Genomic DNA, 17,592 nt, shown 5'->3' with positions numbered 1-17,592 from the left:
TATCACTTTCAACTTTTTCTTTTACTTTTTGAGATAATTTGTCTTACCTGTTATACATTTAATTTGTTTATGACAAATTAGCGAAAATCATGTTGGGCAATAAAAGCAATAAGACTCAAGTGCTAGTGGAGTCCAACTTTCATGATATAGACTTATGACTTCATAAGTATATATCTATATCTATGATATAGACTTATGGATATATCTATATCTATGATATAGACTTATGAATTCAGAACTATTATGTTTCTATAATTGTATGTCTTGTACATTCTGCTATCATGGATGTAGGAGCTATAAGTGATCCTATATTTTGACTGAATTCTGCCTCAGTCATATTCATATACATTTACCAAGTACTTATCACTCTAACTTGACTCCACAAAATGTTATTGTACAAAAATAACTTTTATTAGCTAGGTTTGTTGATACACTGCTTGTGAGCTGACAGACCTGGGCTGCAGGGTCCAGACGGTTCTGTCAGAGCATTGCTGTTACAAAAGTAGCCAGAGGGGCAAGGAGAGCAGTGGCTCAGGGACATCCTGTCAGCTAATCGACTGACATAACCCACCGGACATGGAGAAGGAACAGAAGAGCCTTCCAGGCAGTAAAAACCTGAAGAGAAAAAACTCAAAATGGAAAAAAACCCAAAACTATATACAAATTTAGAGCAGATAAACACATTCGAACATTTAATTTACCAGGTGGACAGCTATCACAAACTGACTGTCCAGACAAAGCCTGAAACGAGCCTGGACTGCAGATGACTGGCTCTGCACTACCAGCTGGACAAGCATAGCCAGGTGGGCACCGGTATTCTGTGAAATAATCAGACATAAAACCTCAGATTGTTATTTTGCTTCCACAATGGCTCCATTTCGAAAAAAATAGTTACATGGTGTGAAAAAACTTTAATTAGTATTGTTGTTGCGCAACCCCCCCCCCCCCTCCTTTCTGTCTCTACTCTCTCACTCTCGTACTTCCTCTTCTGAGAGGGGAGATGTGCTACCAGCTCTCCGTCTAACGGGTCCGTTGAGTTTCCTAAATCTGCTGGGATTTACCCTGTCCAGAACTGAAGTAAACTCTGTTTAAGCTGGTTTCGAGAAACGATTCGCCTGGTTATCTGACGGCCTACATCCAGGTGTCCCACCCTTCTTCCCCCTGTGAATTAGCCAGACTGAGCAGCCTACAGCCAGCTAGTTTCACAGAGCACACCTGTTAACGGTCGCTCGTTCTCTATTTTGCAACTTGCATTTGTTATTGAACCAGGTAGGTTTTAGTGACTCGGTCGAGTCCCAAGGATGAGGTTTTAAATATGGGCTACCAGCAACCTAAAAACATTTTCCACCTCTTCCTCTCCAGAATCAAACATCACAGCTATTTTACAACCATCAAAGAACTTTAAGGCGACTCATTAACTGAATGTCCACAACATCTTTAGATTTTCTTCATGTTAAATATTTTATTAGTAAGGCAGTTTTGCAAGGGTCAGTACAGCTTAATTCAGTAGCAGAAATAATCAAATAAGTAAAATCAATCATCTAGTCTATCTTTCCCTACTGCTGACACTGAGAACTAAAAAAGGAACCTTAGAGCGAGACGGACGGAGTTTGGCGCCTCGAACCCCAGACCTGGCACGACGACGAAGAAGGTGCGGCAGCAGGAGGAGGAAGTTGATCGACGAAGGCAGGGATCTCTGTAGGTCCGATGAACTTCTTCTCCGCATGGATGGTGAGGTCACACAGGACTTGGTGCTGGCAGGAAAAAAGGCACCAGTTCTTCTTCCTTGTCTTTGTCTTCATCTTTGTCTTTGGGGTCTGAACCCAGCCGATGAGAGAAGTGCGATTCGAAGCCACAGATTGTGGGCCAGACGGGTTGGTCTCCATGTGCAGGACAGTCTCCGGCTCCGTGGCCCCGGCTCTTCTTCAGCTGCAGAGTTATTTGTCCATCTCGATCTTGGCTCGAAGCTGCCCGGAGGATCCAACGAACGGTTCCTCTTTTGCACCCACCTTATATAGGGTTTATCCACCCCCCTGGTGCGCCTGCTGTCTGCTTAGACAGATGATCTCATATCCATCACTGTCTTAAGAGACATCATGTCATGATGTCTGTGCCAATGTCTCAGGGTTGCTCAACCTCCTGTTTCCATATAAGGTGCTGATCATCTCTGCTCTCCTGTTAGTTCCCCTTTTTCCCTTCCTGTCACCTTTCACCTACCATCTACCTCCAACATATCAGTGATGTTTAATTGCAGTTTTACAACCTTTTACACCATTTCAAGTTCAATGTCAAAATCACATTTATATCACATTTATTTTCTTTAGCTTCTCTGATTTAGCATTCATTTATAATTTTATAACCATAACTTATATCACATTTATTTTCTTCAGCTTCTCTGATCTATCATTCATTTATGATTTTATAACCATAACTTATTAGTTACTCTTATTATGATCTTAATGTGAGTTATTACAGATGTTTTTCTGAAAAGAAACCAAGAATAATACATGATTCTAATTATTTACTACTAAAGTTACAGTTACTTGTTTTTCTTGTAGGTGTTCTCACAAATATAAGTGTAAGTATTATTACAAGTAAACCAATATTAATATAAGTATTTTACTTTGAATCTTATCAAATTACTCAAAATGTTTAGATTTTATTTTTTAAAACTTTCATGCTTTAAAATAAGGAATAGTCTCAGCTATTTTTATAAATCTGCAGGCTGGAAACATACTTCCTCTTTTTCCAGGAAACCTGCTTTTCCTGTTTAATGACTCTCTCTGACTGACTATGATTTCTTATGATTAGATAGAAAAAAGTAGAATTAAAGCAAAGTTTGCATGAGACAAAAACAACACACACAACTAGATTTATTTTATTGACACTTAAGTCTACTGTTGGGCCTTGATATCACTTGAGTGATTCATTTTAAAGATAACTTTATTTATTATTACTGTTAAACTAACTTTATTGACACTTAAGTCTACTGCTGGGCCTTGATGTCACTTGAGTGATTCATTTTAAAGATAACTTTATTTATTATTACTGTTAAACTAAAATCTCCAGCATGGGGAAGTGGGATGAGCTCGGATTTTCTTGACAGTATATGTACGTATGTGTTAATTCAACAATGTGGCAACTATCCAGTGTTTTAATTCATGCAGTGCAGCACAATTTAAACAATGCAATGATGATCTTCTTCTGCATCATACAGGCCACTTCTATGGCATTTATGCAATAGATAGAATATGGAGATCAGCCATAACATACCTATAAACTTGATGAGCGGTTCAGAGCTTATTTGGGTTTCTCTCTGATTAAATCAGTACAGGGGTTACTACTACAATTTATGCTCTGTTTTCTTTACCATAGTAAGTACAGCTTGATCAGTGCCTCTGTGTTTATATTTTGTGTTTTAATGAACCCTCAGTTGGTTCTGCTGTAGGTTTCTTCCTATTAATATGGGTGTTTTTCTATCCTGTCACTAAAAACATGGTCAGTATGAAGGATTGATGCAAAGTCAGCATCACAATGCAAGTTATAGTCCTCTGTCGCTACATGCTCATGCAGGAGAAGTGAATACTGCAAGTCAGCAACTGGATGCAATCAGCTTGAATTCAAAAGAAAGAAATTAAACCAATTATTTAAGTCATCCAGCATTACAAACCTATCCTTTTTGTTTTTCTAATTGGGTTAAATCCAGTTATCAACTCCAAGTTAATAAGTATTGTGGACAGAATTTATTTCTAATTAGACAAATTATAGTAACTGTTTTATATTTTATAATATGACTGCTTAAAAATCCTATATCATTTTACAGTGAGCATGAACTATGTATGGCTGCAATAATTACAGTATGTTAACTGTTATTAAATTTGATAGCTTTTCTAATATTCTCTTCTTCACATTAGAGCTCATTCTGTTTGGTTACTGCTTCTATTATACAGTTCGTCCACTGTGATTCATTTCAAAAAAGAGTAATTCTTAACTCTCTCACTGAACAACTGCCTCCTACAAATATTTCTTTCTAATTGCCTGAAAACTGCTACTCTCAGAAGAGATTTTTTTTTTCACAGATATGATTTGTACGATGTTGTGAATTACACCTGGCTGACGTCCAGACGGTGATCCTGTTGGACAGAACCATCCTGGGGGACAGATGAGGCCCACAGACGTCTGAGCCCATGAAGGGCAGTAGAACCCTCGCTGACAAGCTTCACAATCGTCCTCAGAGTGAGCTGCAGTCCTCCCCAAGAAAGTACCTATTCAAAGAAGATAAATGACCCTACATGCAAAAATAATTCACAGTCCTGCTCCCTTTTGTCACATACACAAATATAACTATACAGACTTTAAAGGGTATGGCATAATTGTCATATGTGCGCCACTGCTCCATTTACTCACCTAATTAAGTACCTATCTGACCATTTTGACAGCTTTATTTAGGTTTTACATCTCTCCATAATGTTGTAGATACATTAACCTATCACACATTCCCCCTGGGAGAATTATAGCCCTTCGCCGTACCTATTGAAGAAGTGTGTTAAATGTGTGAGGTCAGAAGCATTTCTCATGTGTGGGTGTGACGAACCATTTCTGTGGGAGCCTTGTCAACAACGCAGTTGTAGCAAAAGATAGGACACCCACAGTTCTTGTCAGGAGTTCATATACATGCAGTATAATCATAGATGTTATAAAAAGCTCCCGATGATTAATGTTGGTCTAAAAACTAGTTTGTGTTTTAAATCCTTGTCCTGTAGAGGTGAAATTAATTTTGTCTAAAACTTGCCACCTGTTGATTTGAGGTGAACTTAAATAATTGGGAGGTGATTTCATCCTTCTCCTTTAGTCCATCTACTTTGCACCAATACCTCTTGAGCAAAGAAAAATGAAAATGAAAAAAAAAAAAAAAAACTCAATATGGTGCAGTATTATGTTCAGTGGTGCAGTGTCTTTTAATATGAATATTTTGTCCCTTAAGCCCAATAACAACATTCTTGACTCATCAGACTATAAAACCTATATCTCAGATTTGAGCTGATAAAAAGCCCAGCAGCAGATTTCAAGTTTGAAAGAGATGTTTTTCTTAAAAAAAACAACTTTGGATGTGTTATTTTTATGTGAAATATTGCTTTAAATGCTTAATACTGTTTAAAAAAGCATTAGTTCAATTGGCGGATTATTTCACTTATATCAAGACATTTTTCCCCATGTTATAAGTGATTCTGTCAAACAAATTAATACTTTTCATCAATATTAAGAAATTGCTGACTTAAAACAGGCTCCCATTTTTTGCTGAAATGTCACTTGTAAGTTAGTTCTGTCTTATTTCAAGTGTAGTAAGATATTTGCAATAGGAAAAACTAAATAAAAAATATTTGGAAAGATTTTTGATCTAGTACACTAGCTCCTTTATGTAAATGGCTGACTTTAAATGTTAGTTTTTTCTTCATGAGCTCTGTCTGTGCATGCAGTCTTTCTACCTGGAGGACAAGGGCTTGGTGTTGCGCTGCCTTGTGGACAGTAGTATCCCGCGGGACACACATCTCCATGGACTGAATCGCCATCAAATCTGGCTGAAGATTTCACTTCACCTGGAACAGACAGTTCAACTATATTGGATGCCTTTACTGGCTTTGTTGGCAAGTTATCTAACAGACTAAAATATTTACCAACTTTTGTAAAAATAATTTAAAAAACCTGCTAAAACCTTTAAGATTATTAGAAAAATCTTAAAGGTGCAAGAGAAATGCCAAAAAATGTCTATTTTTCACTCTGAAGGTATTTTACAAAAGCCCTGCTCAGAATGTTTCAATGCATTTATTATTATTTAAAGGTCAAGTCATGAATGAAGTGCTACCAGTCATATTTCTCAAAGGTGATGCAACGTGTGATCCCTCTCTGCAGTAGAAACCAGGATTGCACAGTCCAGATGGGGAAGATGCTCCAGGCTTAGCACAATAGTGGCCAGGCAAACAGGGCTGACATACTTCTATAGACACTGCACCTAGTATAATATTGAACAAGACAAGAAAACTGTTGATTGAAAGAAGAAATAAGGTATGGGATGATGCTGTAATTTCAAATATATCCAAGCTTTTCTGACATACAGAAGGCTTCTTCCTTCTGTATGTACAAAAATCAGTACAAAAATTCAGTACAAAATTAGTCCCATTGTGAAAAAAATGCAAGTGGCATTTGAATTATTTAAAAGCACACAATAGATCAGGCAACAAAATATTCAAAAGTCTCAATTGAAGCCATTGTTTTTTTCATCAGTCAGTAATTATTTCTTATTTATTTTTACTTTACTTAATTCAATGTACCAAACTGAATTCGGTTTTTGGCGAGTTACCAAATTAATATAATTGTAACTTTTTATATTTAACTTTAAAAATTATATTTGTATTTTGATGAAGAGTACCTCAAATAACTTAAATCTGTCACCTGCTTTTTTTCTCAGTGAGATATTAAAAAAACATAAGTTACTTTTTCAAAGTAATTTTATAAAAGCATTTATCATTTTTTTATATACGATAATTAATTTGTCATTTTTCTTCAGAATTTAAATACGTCTTTGTAGTTCAATGATTCTTCTTTTTACCAATAGTTTTTCTTTTCACTTCGCTATATGAACTGATATATAAACAATAACAACTTTGTTGAAAATATAGGCAGTCCTAAAGGCTAAACAATTTTCAATGTGATGACTGTTTGGAGTGCCATAGTTGACTTTTTATTTTCATAATTCTGTATGTAATGTATCTGCTTTTTTAATTAAGGTTTTATGTCACCATCTATGGAGCTAAAGGTGCCTGCAGGGCAAGGAACCATGTAGCTTGTGCTCTGTGGACAGTAGGACCCTGCAGAGCACCGCCGTCCTGTTGGACCCTTCTCTGGTTGGGCCGATAGAGAACCTTGGCCACAGAGGTAACTAAGGAGAGAGGTCATTACAGCAGAGGTAAACTGAGGTGATATGTGGACAAATAATAGAGAAGCAAGATCGAATCAAACAGAGAGAATTTTCAATCTTTCTGCAAACATGTTTATTTACCCAGGAGAGCAGAACCCTGAGGGAGTAGCCAGGCCTGAAGAACTGCAATATCTCCCAGGGGGGCAGGGCTCACAATCAGACTTATTGGACAATCCCATCTGGCTGCTGAAAGTGCCAGCTGGGCATGGGAACGCCACACCAGTCTGGGTTCCTGTAGATAAACATGTATTGAATCTACAGATGGTTGAGGGCTAAACATCAAAGAACGTTTTATGATGACCGTGCCTATCTTGATTATGCTCCGTAATAACCATTTGCATATTTGGAAAGCAGTTTAGCGCTACAGTCATTCATTCAGGAGTGCAAATAGAACAAGTTCAGCAGAGCACTCGGCGGTAGTCAGACAAGCAATCTCTTCGAGGTCGAATGCAACACAACCTGTGTCACATTTATCGGTGACGTTATAATGCAATGAGGCTGTACATTTGTCATGAATGTGTCGTTATATCCGATGTACCGTAGCTCACCAGGTGGGCAGTAATGCCCTTTAGGACAAGGCACAGGAGTGGAAGTTCCAGTCACTTGGTCAACATCTGCGCTGACCAAGCCAGGACAGAAAAATCCTGCAGGACATTCAATGCAGTCAGCCTGTAAAGAAGTAACATAGAAGAAAACTGAATGTACATCCACTCAATATACTTATTAGGATTATTTGGGCTTTAGATTATTTAACACATGCTACTAAGTTGTATTTCATTCTGAAATATAGCAACAAAAAAAACAAACATTTTTGTCCTCCTCACCTGACCTGGCAAATTCTGATATGTCCCAGGCAAGCAGGGCACCTGTCTACCAGATCCAGGTGGGCACTTGCTTCCTGGTGAGCAAGTTATAGAGTTCTGCAGGTTGCCGTTTTCTGTGCCTGGACAGTAATAACCTGCTGCACAGACATGAGGAGGAAAAGAGAGCCCTCTGCTGACACACAGAAAACCTACAAAACAGAAACATTTGTTAGGCAGTCACTGATGCAGTTTCTTAGGATTACTGCCAAATAATTCAAATTAGTTCCAACCTGGAGGACAAGGTAGGCAGTCGGAGATATGATTGTTTCTGCTCTTGTTGCTGTAATGCCCTGCAGGACAGGGAAGTGGTGCCGAGGAGCCCTGAGTGCAGTAATGTCCTTCAGGACATCTATCACCCGTCACCCCTCCATCCTCCGGTGTGGGCGACCGAGCACCAGAGACACAGTAGTAACCTGCATCACACAGGCCGGATGCGACATCTTTGCCAGGAATTGCACAGAATGAGCCTGTTGGAAGAAAAAATAAGAAAAGCCAAGATATCATTTCTATGCCGCTGGAAAAATAAAAGGTGTTGTAAAATTTGTGAACCTACACTAAAATAGATAAATCTAGACATTTTGAAAACCCACTCTGAAGTGGATTATTTTAGCAACAGTTTTTAATTACAGCAATGATCATTAACAAAAACATAACCCTGTGTCAACTGCTGAATCTTTAATTAATCATTAGCAGTAAATGATGTGTGACCTGGAGGGCATGGCAGGCAGTCCAGGGGTTTTGTCATCCGAGTGCGAGGATTGAAACTTCCAGCTGGACACGGGAACTGGTATTTGGACCAGGTTCCGGTCGGGCAGTAATGACCCGGCGGACACTCAAAACTCCCCAGCAGAGAAGTGTTACTTTTGCCAGGGCAATAAAATCTGTCGAGGCAAAACAGGAAAAATAATAATTTAGTTTTTGGCTTCTGTTGAATGCAATGATTGATGATTGTCCTGTGCTCCTGTAAATTACGCAGAACTAAGAAAAACTAAACTAAACTACAAATGACTTGCATTCAAAAACATCAAAAGCAGATTCCTTACACACGCCGTAGGAATATTTACAGGCCCTGCACCTTCTGCTGTGTATGCCTGTGAAAATCTGTGTCAGCTTACAGTTCAAGGAGACCCTGTGAGTCTTGATAAGCAAGCATACCCCTGGGGACAGACACTGCAGCTGGCTTGGCCGTCTTCTGTGCTGATGGCTCCCGGGGGACAGCGTTGAGGAGCTGCAGAACCCTCTGAACAGTAATAACCTGCTTGTGCAGACAAGTGCCATGAAACAGAGACACACACAATCCACAAGGATCAGGGTTTGGTTACTGATCCCATCGAGCAGCTGCTTCTGTTTGGTGTGCTTAGCTTGAAAGAGGCTGTTGTTTACTTGTACGCTTTCAGGTTATGTAAATGAAAAACATAATCACTTGTTTAAAAATCCCTGTATGTACTGCTTGTTAAATGTCTTAAGAACATAGTTTTGTGTTGAGGTTTACTTCTTGAGCAACAATAAAGACCTGACCTAATTATGACCACATTTGTATTATTCCCCCATTAGCTCATTTCCTCCCCAGGATAATCTGTTAGCCACAATTTTTATTTAAAGAAGACACTAAAGTCGATATCTCAAGAGTGCTTGAGCACCTTTTGGGCATGGCCCTGCGCGATTGTCCTTAAGAGGAGGGTCAGGACGATCTGCACCCTCCACACAGAAGAAGCCTTCCCAGCATTTTCCTGAAGGTGCCGAGAGCCCTGCTGAGTCACAGTAGTAACCTGGGAAACATGGCTGACAATCTTCCTATAAGAAGATAAAGAGCCTGTTTTAGTTCAGACCAAAACTCTGGGAGTAACTTTTCTGATAACTTTATACAATGCATTGAGAAAGTATTCATAATGCTTACACTCGTAGCACCAGCAGCTTTAATGTATTTTATTGAGGCTTTATGTTATAATAAACATAATAAGGTTGTAAATAGTTATAAAGTGGAAGAAAAACTGTGTGTGCTGTTTAGTAAAAACTGAAGAAAAGCTAAAGAAAGGTTTTCACATAGTATGATGCTGCCATTACTATGTTTTAATTTGTGTCTAAAACTTTTACTTTTTGTCTCTGTGCCTCTTAGTTTTTGTAAAAGTAAAGAAAGTTTTGTCAGTGTAAAGAGGACAAGAGAATCACATGCAGAGTGAACGTAACCTTGGAGGCCACTTTGGTGTTGTTGGAGAATGTTCCAGGTGGACAGGGCTGAGGATGGATGGTGGCCTGGGGACAGTAGTGTCCAACAGGACAAGGTCCTCCTTCTGGCGAGAGACATGTCTCAAACAGAGCACTAATAGATAATTACTACCAAATTGACAAAGACATTAGCAAAGCAACATCTGGGATCAGTTACAGTAAATGTGTGATTTAGCAGAGCATTTGTGTAAAGACATTTACTTACCTGCAGCCTGTGAGAGAGGCTGTGGAGAGACGTTTCCATGTGAACAGTAATATCCTTCCTGGCACGGTCCAGTGACAGCTGTGGCATTTCTGGAAGAACAGTAATGGCCTCCATCGCATTGTCTGCACTGGGAAACAGACCAATAGCCAGGATCTGGACCGTAGGTTCCTTCTGGACAGCTTCTCAAGGCAAATCCAGTCCCTTCAGGACAATAAAATCCTGTAGGATAAAAACAGAAATCATGGAAATGGAGAAATATGAAAAGATAAAAAATATTTGGATACATTTCTATGCTTTTTTGTGTCTGCTTTTGGCAAAAATATCGTAGTATAATTTAATGGATAAGAATTTTTTTTTTCCAATTACGTTTATGAAAAATAAGCAAACAAAAGAACAAACAACAAACCTTCAGGACAGAGGTACAGAGAGCCAGACACACAAAACCAGCCTGGGAGACAAAGCTCACACTGAATCGCATGTGTTACAGCCACATAGGTCCCTGGATTGCAAGGCAAAGGTTCAACACTTCCCTCGGGGCAGTAGTGACCCTCAGGACAGGGTCCTCCTGAAATCCCATCACTGGGGGTTGATGTGACAGCACCCTCTATGCAGTAATATCTGCATAAGAAACGCAGCAAAACAAAATCGGTTTGATTACGAGATGGCTTGGATGACTTTGACTCAAACAAAATAAAAACAAAACACAGAATAGATGTACCCTTTACTGCAGAACCCGCTGGGCTTAGTGAGGCCAGCAGAGTCACAGTAAAATCCCCCCAAACAAGCTTTACAATCATCTGGTCTATGCAAGCCTGAGCTGTTTGACAAACTTCCCACAGGGCAGGCTTTGGGGGCTCCGGTGCCTGTAAAGACAACAATAAGAAAAACTGCATTAAACAGGAGTTTGAACAAAAAATAAAATAAAATAATGTTGAAATTATGCATGCACATTGTTTGGCAAAACTATATGGCGTGGCAATGTTTCGCACAGTATGATCAAAGTATAAGAGCAAGTGTACAAGTGAGACACTCCTATGAAGGAACGAGTGTTGGGTGCAGCGTTGGCTTACTCACAACAAATCGGTTTGCCCTGCAGCAGCATTTCTAAGAGATGGGTCAGCCAAGTGAAAGAGGGCATGTGTTGGAATTATTTCAAAGACATCAGGAAAGCAGAAGCCGAAAGATGCGTGTTGTCAGACCTTGCTAATGGCCTCCAAATGGTAATTAGCATGAATAATACATTACAGCCATATAGTGTAATGGGCCAAAAGGGTAATAATGTCCTCCTCTATTAATTTGTGTACATTGCGCTTTTATCATACGGATGTTTATATGCATTATATTAAAAAACAACAACAACGCTTTAACAATGTGCAGTGCATAAACAGCTACAAGCTGATTGAGCAGAGGCTGGCAAATAACCTGAGGGGCAAAAGTGACCAGGTGGGCATAAGGAGCCTGAGAATCCATCCTGAGGGGAAGGAGAAGATGCCCCAAGCTTGCAGAAATATCCAGCATGACAAGGTCCTATGGATGAAAGAACATAACAGATCTTTTCAGTAATTTTATTCAATACATACATACAGCCCTCTAAAGATTAGAAACCTCTTTTAACAAGTAAATCACACAAATTGAGTTACTTTTAAACCAAAAGATCAACTGCTGTGGAAAGTTTGTTGTTAAAACTAAAATGCACCAGATCATATAAAGGGTTTACACATAATAAATCTAAACAGTGGTAGCTGGATTGTTGCCAGGACATCTGTGTCCACCTCACCTGTCGGCTCCGACAGTCCAACGGAAGGACAGTAGAGTCCAGCAGGACAGGGGACACACCCTGCTAGGCTGCTTGTTCGCTCACTTGGGTTGAAGGAGCCAATGGGGCAGGGGTATTGGTTGGCTAGGGCTGTACCTGCAGGACAGTAATGCCCTTTAGGGCAGGGCCTGGGAGAGGAGGCATTGACAGGACCCAGTCTCAAGTCACAGTAGTACCCTTGAAAGAGGAGAAATGCTTATTTTTAAATTAATTGCCAGTACAGATCAAAAGTGGAGATGTTTGTACCGCTGCCTGTCATTTTTCTGTACTGCATACAATCTATTCAAACTCGCATTATTATAAAAAATCTGATTTCACAAAGACATTTTTAGACCTTTGAAAGTTGTCATTTTAGTTGGACAACAGCGATAAATGGCTAAATGGCAAAACTGTTAAGCTCTTGAGTTGTTTTGGTGTTTTGACTATTTAATTCTAGTTTGATTATTTTGTGTTCTTTAGTTTCTTTCTTTCTGTCATGACGTGCGAGTTTGAGGATGGACCAAAATGCAGACAGAAGTTGGGAGCATGGATCATGTAGAAAGCATTAATGAAAGATTAAAAAACGAAAACTCACAGGGGGCACAAGGAGCCAAAGCAGAACAAAAACCATAAATCCAGGGGATAAGCCAGCAAGGGACACGGGGAAGAAACGGGGAGAATAACAGGGTGTAACAGGAACGACCAGCAAGCAGTGTGAGCAAAAGAAGGGTTTAAATACTGTGAGGGTGAATGCTGGAATAAAAGACCTGCAATGATGAGCTAACGGGTTGCAGGGGTGAAGGGAGAGAGCAGCAGGCAGGCTGAGCAGAGAGAAAGAAAATGGCACAGGGGATTGAGTGAGAGTATACAAGGGACTAGGAAATGAATCTAATAATAAAGAATAACTAGAGTTCAGAAACAGAACTAAAACTAGAGTAATAAAGAATAACTACGCACAAGAAATGAACCTAATAAAGTATAATCACTCAGGAAGGATTAAAGTAAAACATAAACAAGACTGATTTAATCAAAGAAAGAGACCAACACCAGAATTAAATAGTCAAAACAACTCACGATCCTAACAAAATCATTCATAAAACTTGTTGAGATTAAAAAGAGTTTTAGTCTCGCTCACCAGCGTCACAGATCATGCATGATCCCTGTTTGTCTCTATCCTGGTATGTTCCTGATGGACAAGGCTCTGGAGCTAAACTACCCTCTAAGCAGAAATGACCAGAAGGACACGGCAGAGCTGTTGCAACACTCTGACCAGGAGGACACCAATATCCTAAAGTGTTAAATAGAGCACAGTCAAAATATAAAAGTAAAACATGAGAGTTTTAACAAAAAAAAAAAGATAGCAAACTTTTTTTTTTTTACAAACAAACTCATGAAACAGAGTATGGATTGACCTTGGCTGCAAGATCCAGTAGGAGTCCTAAGTCCCGCTTCTCCACAGTAGAATCCGGCTGTACATGGCTGACAGCTAGCCTCATTAGTCAGACCAGACAGAGAGGAGAAGCTTCCAGGTGGACACAACTCTGGCTGTCCTGATCCTTCCCCTAGACAAAGAAAGAGGTCAAAAAGTCATCAGTCATTCTTCTATTCATTCATCTTATTTGCACATCAATTGCCACTGCAGGGTAATGAAAAGGGGCAGATAATTTATAGCTAAATAAACTTGGCTGAATGTATGGGCAAAACTCCATGTGCTTTGGCATTTTATTAACAAGCTAACACACAATGAAATAAACTGAGTCACACAGATACAGACAGGTAATTTAAGAGTTTTATCTACCCAAATCTGTTAGATTGTTTCAGGTCTACAGCCCATCCAATTTATTTTCCACTTTCTCTTTTGAGAAGTGAAAGTGGAAAGATAAAATCAAGATAAAAATAATAACAAAAAAAACAATACCTCAGAAGTACCCTATTGCTCTCTGTTCTATTTGGCTACAAAGAACAATTTATAAAAGTTATGTATTTCACTGTGTCCACCCAGGTTGCACTCCCCATTTAGTAATGTAACACTGATTTTTATCAATAAAAAGAAAGTGTTATCTTTCTGGCCTGGGTGGTCCATTACTATTTGGAATGGTTGTTGCAATACAAATGTATCATTGTCCTTATTCAACACCTCGTTAAATGTATTTCCTGTTATAATGCACTATATATCTATTTTCCTACTAGTGCACTTTCACTTCACATAGTTTTTAGCTTGCTTATGTGGGTCTCACCGCAGTATGTCCCAGGAGGGCAGATGTTGCCGGTTTTCCCATCGGTTGGTCTGCTCTCAGTGGCTCCTTGAACACAGTAATACCCAGAAGAGCACGGCCCCACTGGCAAAGCTAAACCTTTTTGGATAACATGAAAACATTGTTATTTTTGACTTAATGCAAGCAGCTCATTTTGAAATGACGCAATTAAAAACAGAGATTTTCAAACCAAACAGAGATTTTCAGCTTTTTTTTAAATACAGGCAATAAAAACAAAATTAATGGAATGATGTGGTCTACAACTAATTGCTCATTTAAAGGTTTGGTGGCAGGATTTTTTTTTTATTTGTAAAATGAAAAACAACAAGGACACTGCTCTTTTCAAGTGGGAGACCACAACTTAGTTTTAAAAAATTAGCAAAACTGAAATATGTTCCAATCCTAATCAATAGGTCATATTAACACAAAGATTAAGCCTGCTAGTGTTAGTATGACGCTTTAGCAAACAGTTTTTGCTGAAAAGAGATTTTGGTTTAATAAGGACTGTAGCTATAAGCCTAGGTGTAAAGTGAGATACATGTTTAGAAGCAAGTATAGAACTGTCCACGTGGGATGTGTTGTCAGTTTAATGGTTTTCCTATTTTTCATACCTAGTATCAGTTATTAAACACTAAGTAAGTGCAACTATCTTGACAGACAACTTAAAGTGAGCGTGATTGACAGTGCTAAAACATTTTTCTTGCTTGACTGATTATTTCTGACCAGGAGTGGTGTATTTCTGCAGATGGTAGTAAGGCCACAGACAGGAGACAGATAAAGTCAAATTTTTCACAAATTGTCTGACTCATTATTCCGTCATGCAAAAACCGTATTTTTAACTACTGCACCTTTAAAATGGTAACTTAACGTGACTTGAAAATGTCAGTGTGTTGGGGCTTTTCTTAAACGACAACAAATGCCTGAAGAATTGTTGTTTTAACCACTGATGCTGCAGGTTCTGAATTATGTGGTTTAATTGTGCATTCAAGTTTTATGCAGAACTAGAGTTTTAAATTTCCTAAATTAGACAGGAGATCCCCTGAGGTTAAAATGCAAAAGGTAAAATTAAAAGTTTTTCACTAGTCCTAACCTTCACATCTTATCATTAAATCATTTTCACACATGGTACTATATAAAGTGTACATGTGAACATGTTCAGTTTGTGCTTAAATACATAACACACAAAAAATACACTGCTATTAGCCAGTATTGCAGTGGTTGGCTTGTCACCGGGCAATTAGTACATCCTCCTGTTTTTGCAATTTGCAAATGGATATTGGTTAAGTTTAGTCTAGCATCATTGCTAGAAGCCCATTCTAATTTCAGAGGTAGATAAAAAAAAAAAACAGCACTTGTATTGTTGTTGTCTGCTTATACAACAAAGCTCTCTTTATAGTTTCTGTGTCAAGACAAAAACTGCCTACTTCAACAACAACTCATTTTGGCCATTATTTATCATTGTATTTACATGTAAAAAGTAGATTTTACAATTTTTTGGATACAACTACAGGAATACGACTTGAGTACCATTACCCAAGTAAGACAGTTCAAGAACTCTGGGTCTAGTTAGCACTCTGTTGGAGCCGCATTTTAACACAGGAGCTCCAATTAGGACAAGTCAGAAACCACAATAACTGGATTGTCAGTGATTGAGTAAGAAGTGCATGATCAAAACATCAATGTAGACGATGAAATACTGCTTGAATGTAGTGTTGTCTTACTTTCCTCTGAAGTTATTAAGGTTTCAACCATATACTTTAATCAACTTTCATAAAGTACCATATTGGGTCTCAGTGTCAGCATATCTCTAATCTCTGATCATTACGTGTTTGTCTTTAATGTAAAAATGAGTTAACTAACTAATTACGTGAAAAGCAAGATGCTTAATCAGTGAAAACCATCCATTAAAATAAATACTTATGACAAAGATTCATCACTGCTGCCACCTCTTTCTCACTTTCTCATTTTAGCTGGAATAAGATGAAGTGAGAAACTATCCAGAAATCTGATCTATCAAAATGTAAGCCATTGCTTAGAGGCATGTTTTGTAGCCCAGAATGTGAGGGGGGGGGTCATTAAACTTCTTATCAGCACTCTGCTCAAGAATCAATGATGCATGTTGATGCATTTGTGCACAGGGCATGGCCTAATGCCACAGCCATGAAGGCATCACTGAAACTGATTTATTTATGTTCTGGAGCAACAAATTCAGGCACCCATGCAATGCCAAGTCAGAAAACTTTGCTTGAATAAAAATGGCAGCTCCACATTATGCTCATATTCCTAAACAACACAGGTCTGCAGGTAGAGGTATAAAGTACAACTTCTGGAAAAAAACGGATGTCTTAAACTCCATAAAAACATTACAAAAAATAGTAAAATATTACTTTTTAATTATTGGTCTATTTATAAAAGTCTTTCAATAAAATAAAGTTACAGAAAAGCTACAACTCTGAAAGAGATTTTTATGCACAAACTTGTGTGAATGGCTGTTCTGCTCGATGAAAACAAAGAGCTTAAAGCAGAAAGCATGAGGCAGGCAAGGGGAGATATGCAGTTTGATAATGTGTTAAAGCTTTAAGATGTAACTTTGTTGGAGATATGTGAAAAACTGTCAATCCTGAGGTCCAGAGCTGCCACCACTGGAAAGCTCTTTGAAATGAAAAATAACAACAAAGGAAGTCTTGCACTACTGAACAGCTGGAGTCTGATACCAAGGAAGAATGCTGCAAGATTTTCCTTACAAAATTAGAGAGCAGGGTGTTGGTCAAGAGGTGACAACATACCACTGCAGCTAGATTTATTTAAAACTGTATCACACAGTGAAATAATTATTGCATTTGTCATAAATTCACATTTTACTGTTAAAACCAAGATTTTTAATGTGATATGAGTGTGTTGTAAGTTCCGGAGAAACAAATTGACTAGTTGGAGAAGACAGTCTGGCCATATAAATAGAGCTGTCGTGTTAAGGCGTCAGAGGTGAAAAATCTTACGGTGCACTGCTCCACTCCGCATCTGCAAACCTACCAAGATATTGGCTCTCAGGTATACTGACAGACCCAGCAGAGACAACATTAATCAGATAATCCTCCCAGGTGTCACAGAACTTTAAAGGAGCTGAGCTGAGGAGCTTTAATCCAAAGTAATTTACAAAGGAGGATACAATAGTGCAGCAAATACTATGCTAACAAATACTGAAAGAGAAAGTGTAGTAGACAGTTTATGGAAGCACATGGTAGCTTGTAGGCTTTCAGATTCTCCCTGAAGAA

At 38.6% G+C, this 17,592-nt stretch overlaps 1 protein-coding gene across 1 annotated transcript in view; it reads right to left on the bottom strand.

Annotated features, from left to right (window-relative positions):
• LOC114162017 (multiple epidermal growth factor-like domains protein 6) overlaps positions 1-11,372 on the bottom strand; it is a 12,350-nt gene extending 978 nt beyond the window's left edge. Inside the window, exons 1-17 of the mRNA XM_028045762.1 lie at positions 11,345-11,372; positions 10,989-11,133; positions 10,737-10,888; positions 10,271-10,449; positions 10,027-10,130; positions 9,480-9,633; positions 8,995-9,094; positions 8,070-8,306; positions 7,801-7,988; positions 7,525-7,645; positions 7,058-7,208; positions 6,798-6,937; positions 5,864-6,010; positions 5,487-5,597; positions 4,110-4,265; positions 702-818; positions 454-615 (exon numbers count right to left, since the gene is read on the bottom strand). Of these exons, the coding sequence (XP_027901563.1) occupies positions 454-615; positions 702-818; positions 4,110-4,265; positions 5,487-5,597; positions 5,864-6,010; positions 6,798-6,937; positions 7,058-7,208; positions 7,525-7,645; positions 7,801-7,988; positions 8,070-8,306; positions 8,995-9,094; positions 9,480-9,633; positions 10,027-10,130; positions 10,271-10,449; positions 10,737-10,888; positions 10,989-11,133; positions 11,345-11,372 (2,392 nt within the window). The remainder of the gene's footprint in view (positions 1-453; positions 616-701; positions 819-4,109; positions 4,266-5,486; positions 5,598-5,863; positions 6,011-6,797; positions 6,938-7,057; positions 7,209-7,524; positions 7,646-7,800; positions 7,989-8,069; positions 8,307-8,994; positions 9,095-9,479; positions 9,634-10,026; positions 10,131-10,270; positions 10,450-10,736; positions 10,889-10,988; positions 11,134-11,344) is intronic.
• Positions 11,373-17,592: the final 6,220 nt, after the last annotated feature.

Source organism: Xiphophorus couchianus, chromosome 18 (assembly GCF_001444195.1).
Source record: "Xiphophorus couchianus chromosome 18, X_couchianus-1.0, whole genome shotgun sequence".
Classification (NCBI taxonomy): Eukaryota; Metazoa; Chordata; class Actinopteri; order Cyprinodontiformes; family Poeciliidae; genus Xiphophorus; species Xiphophorus couchianus.
Note: the sequence above shows the minus strand (reverse complement) of the source record. Positions and strands in the feature narration are given on the sequence as shown.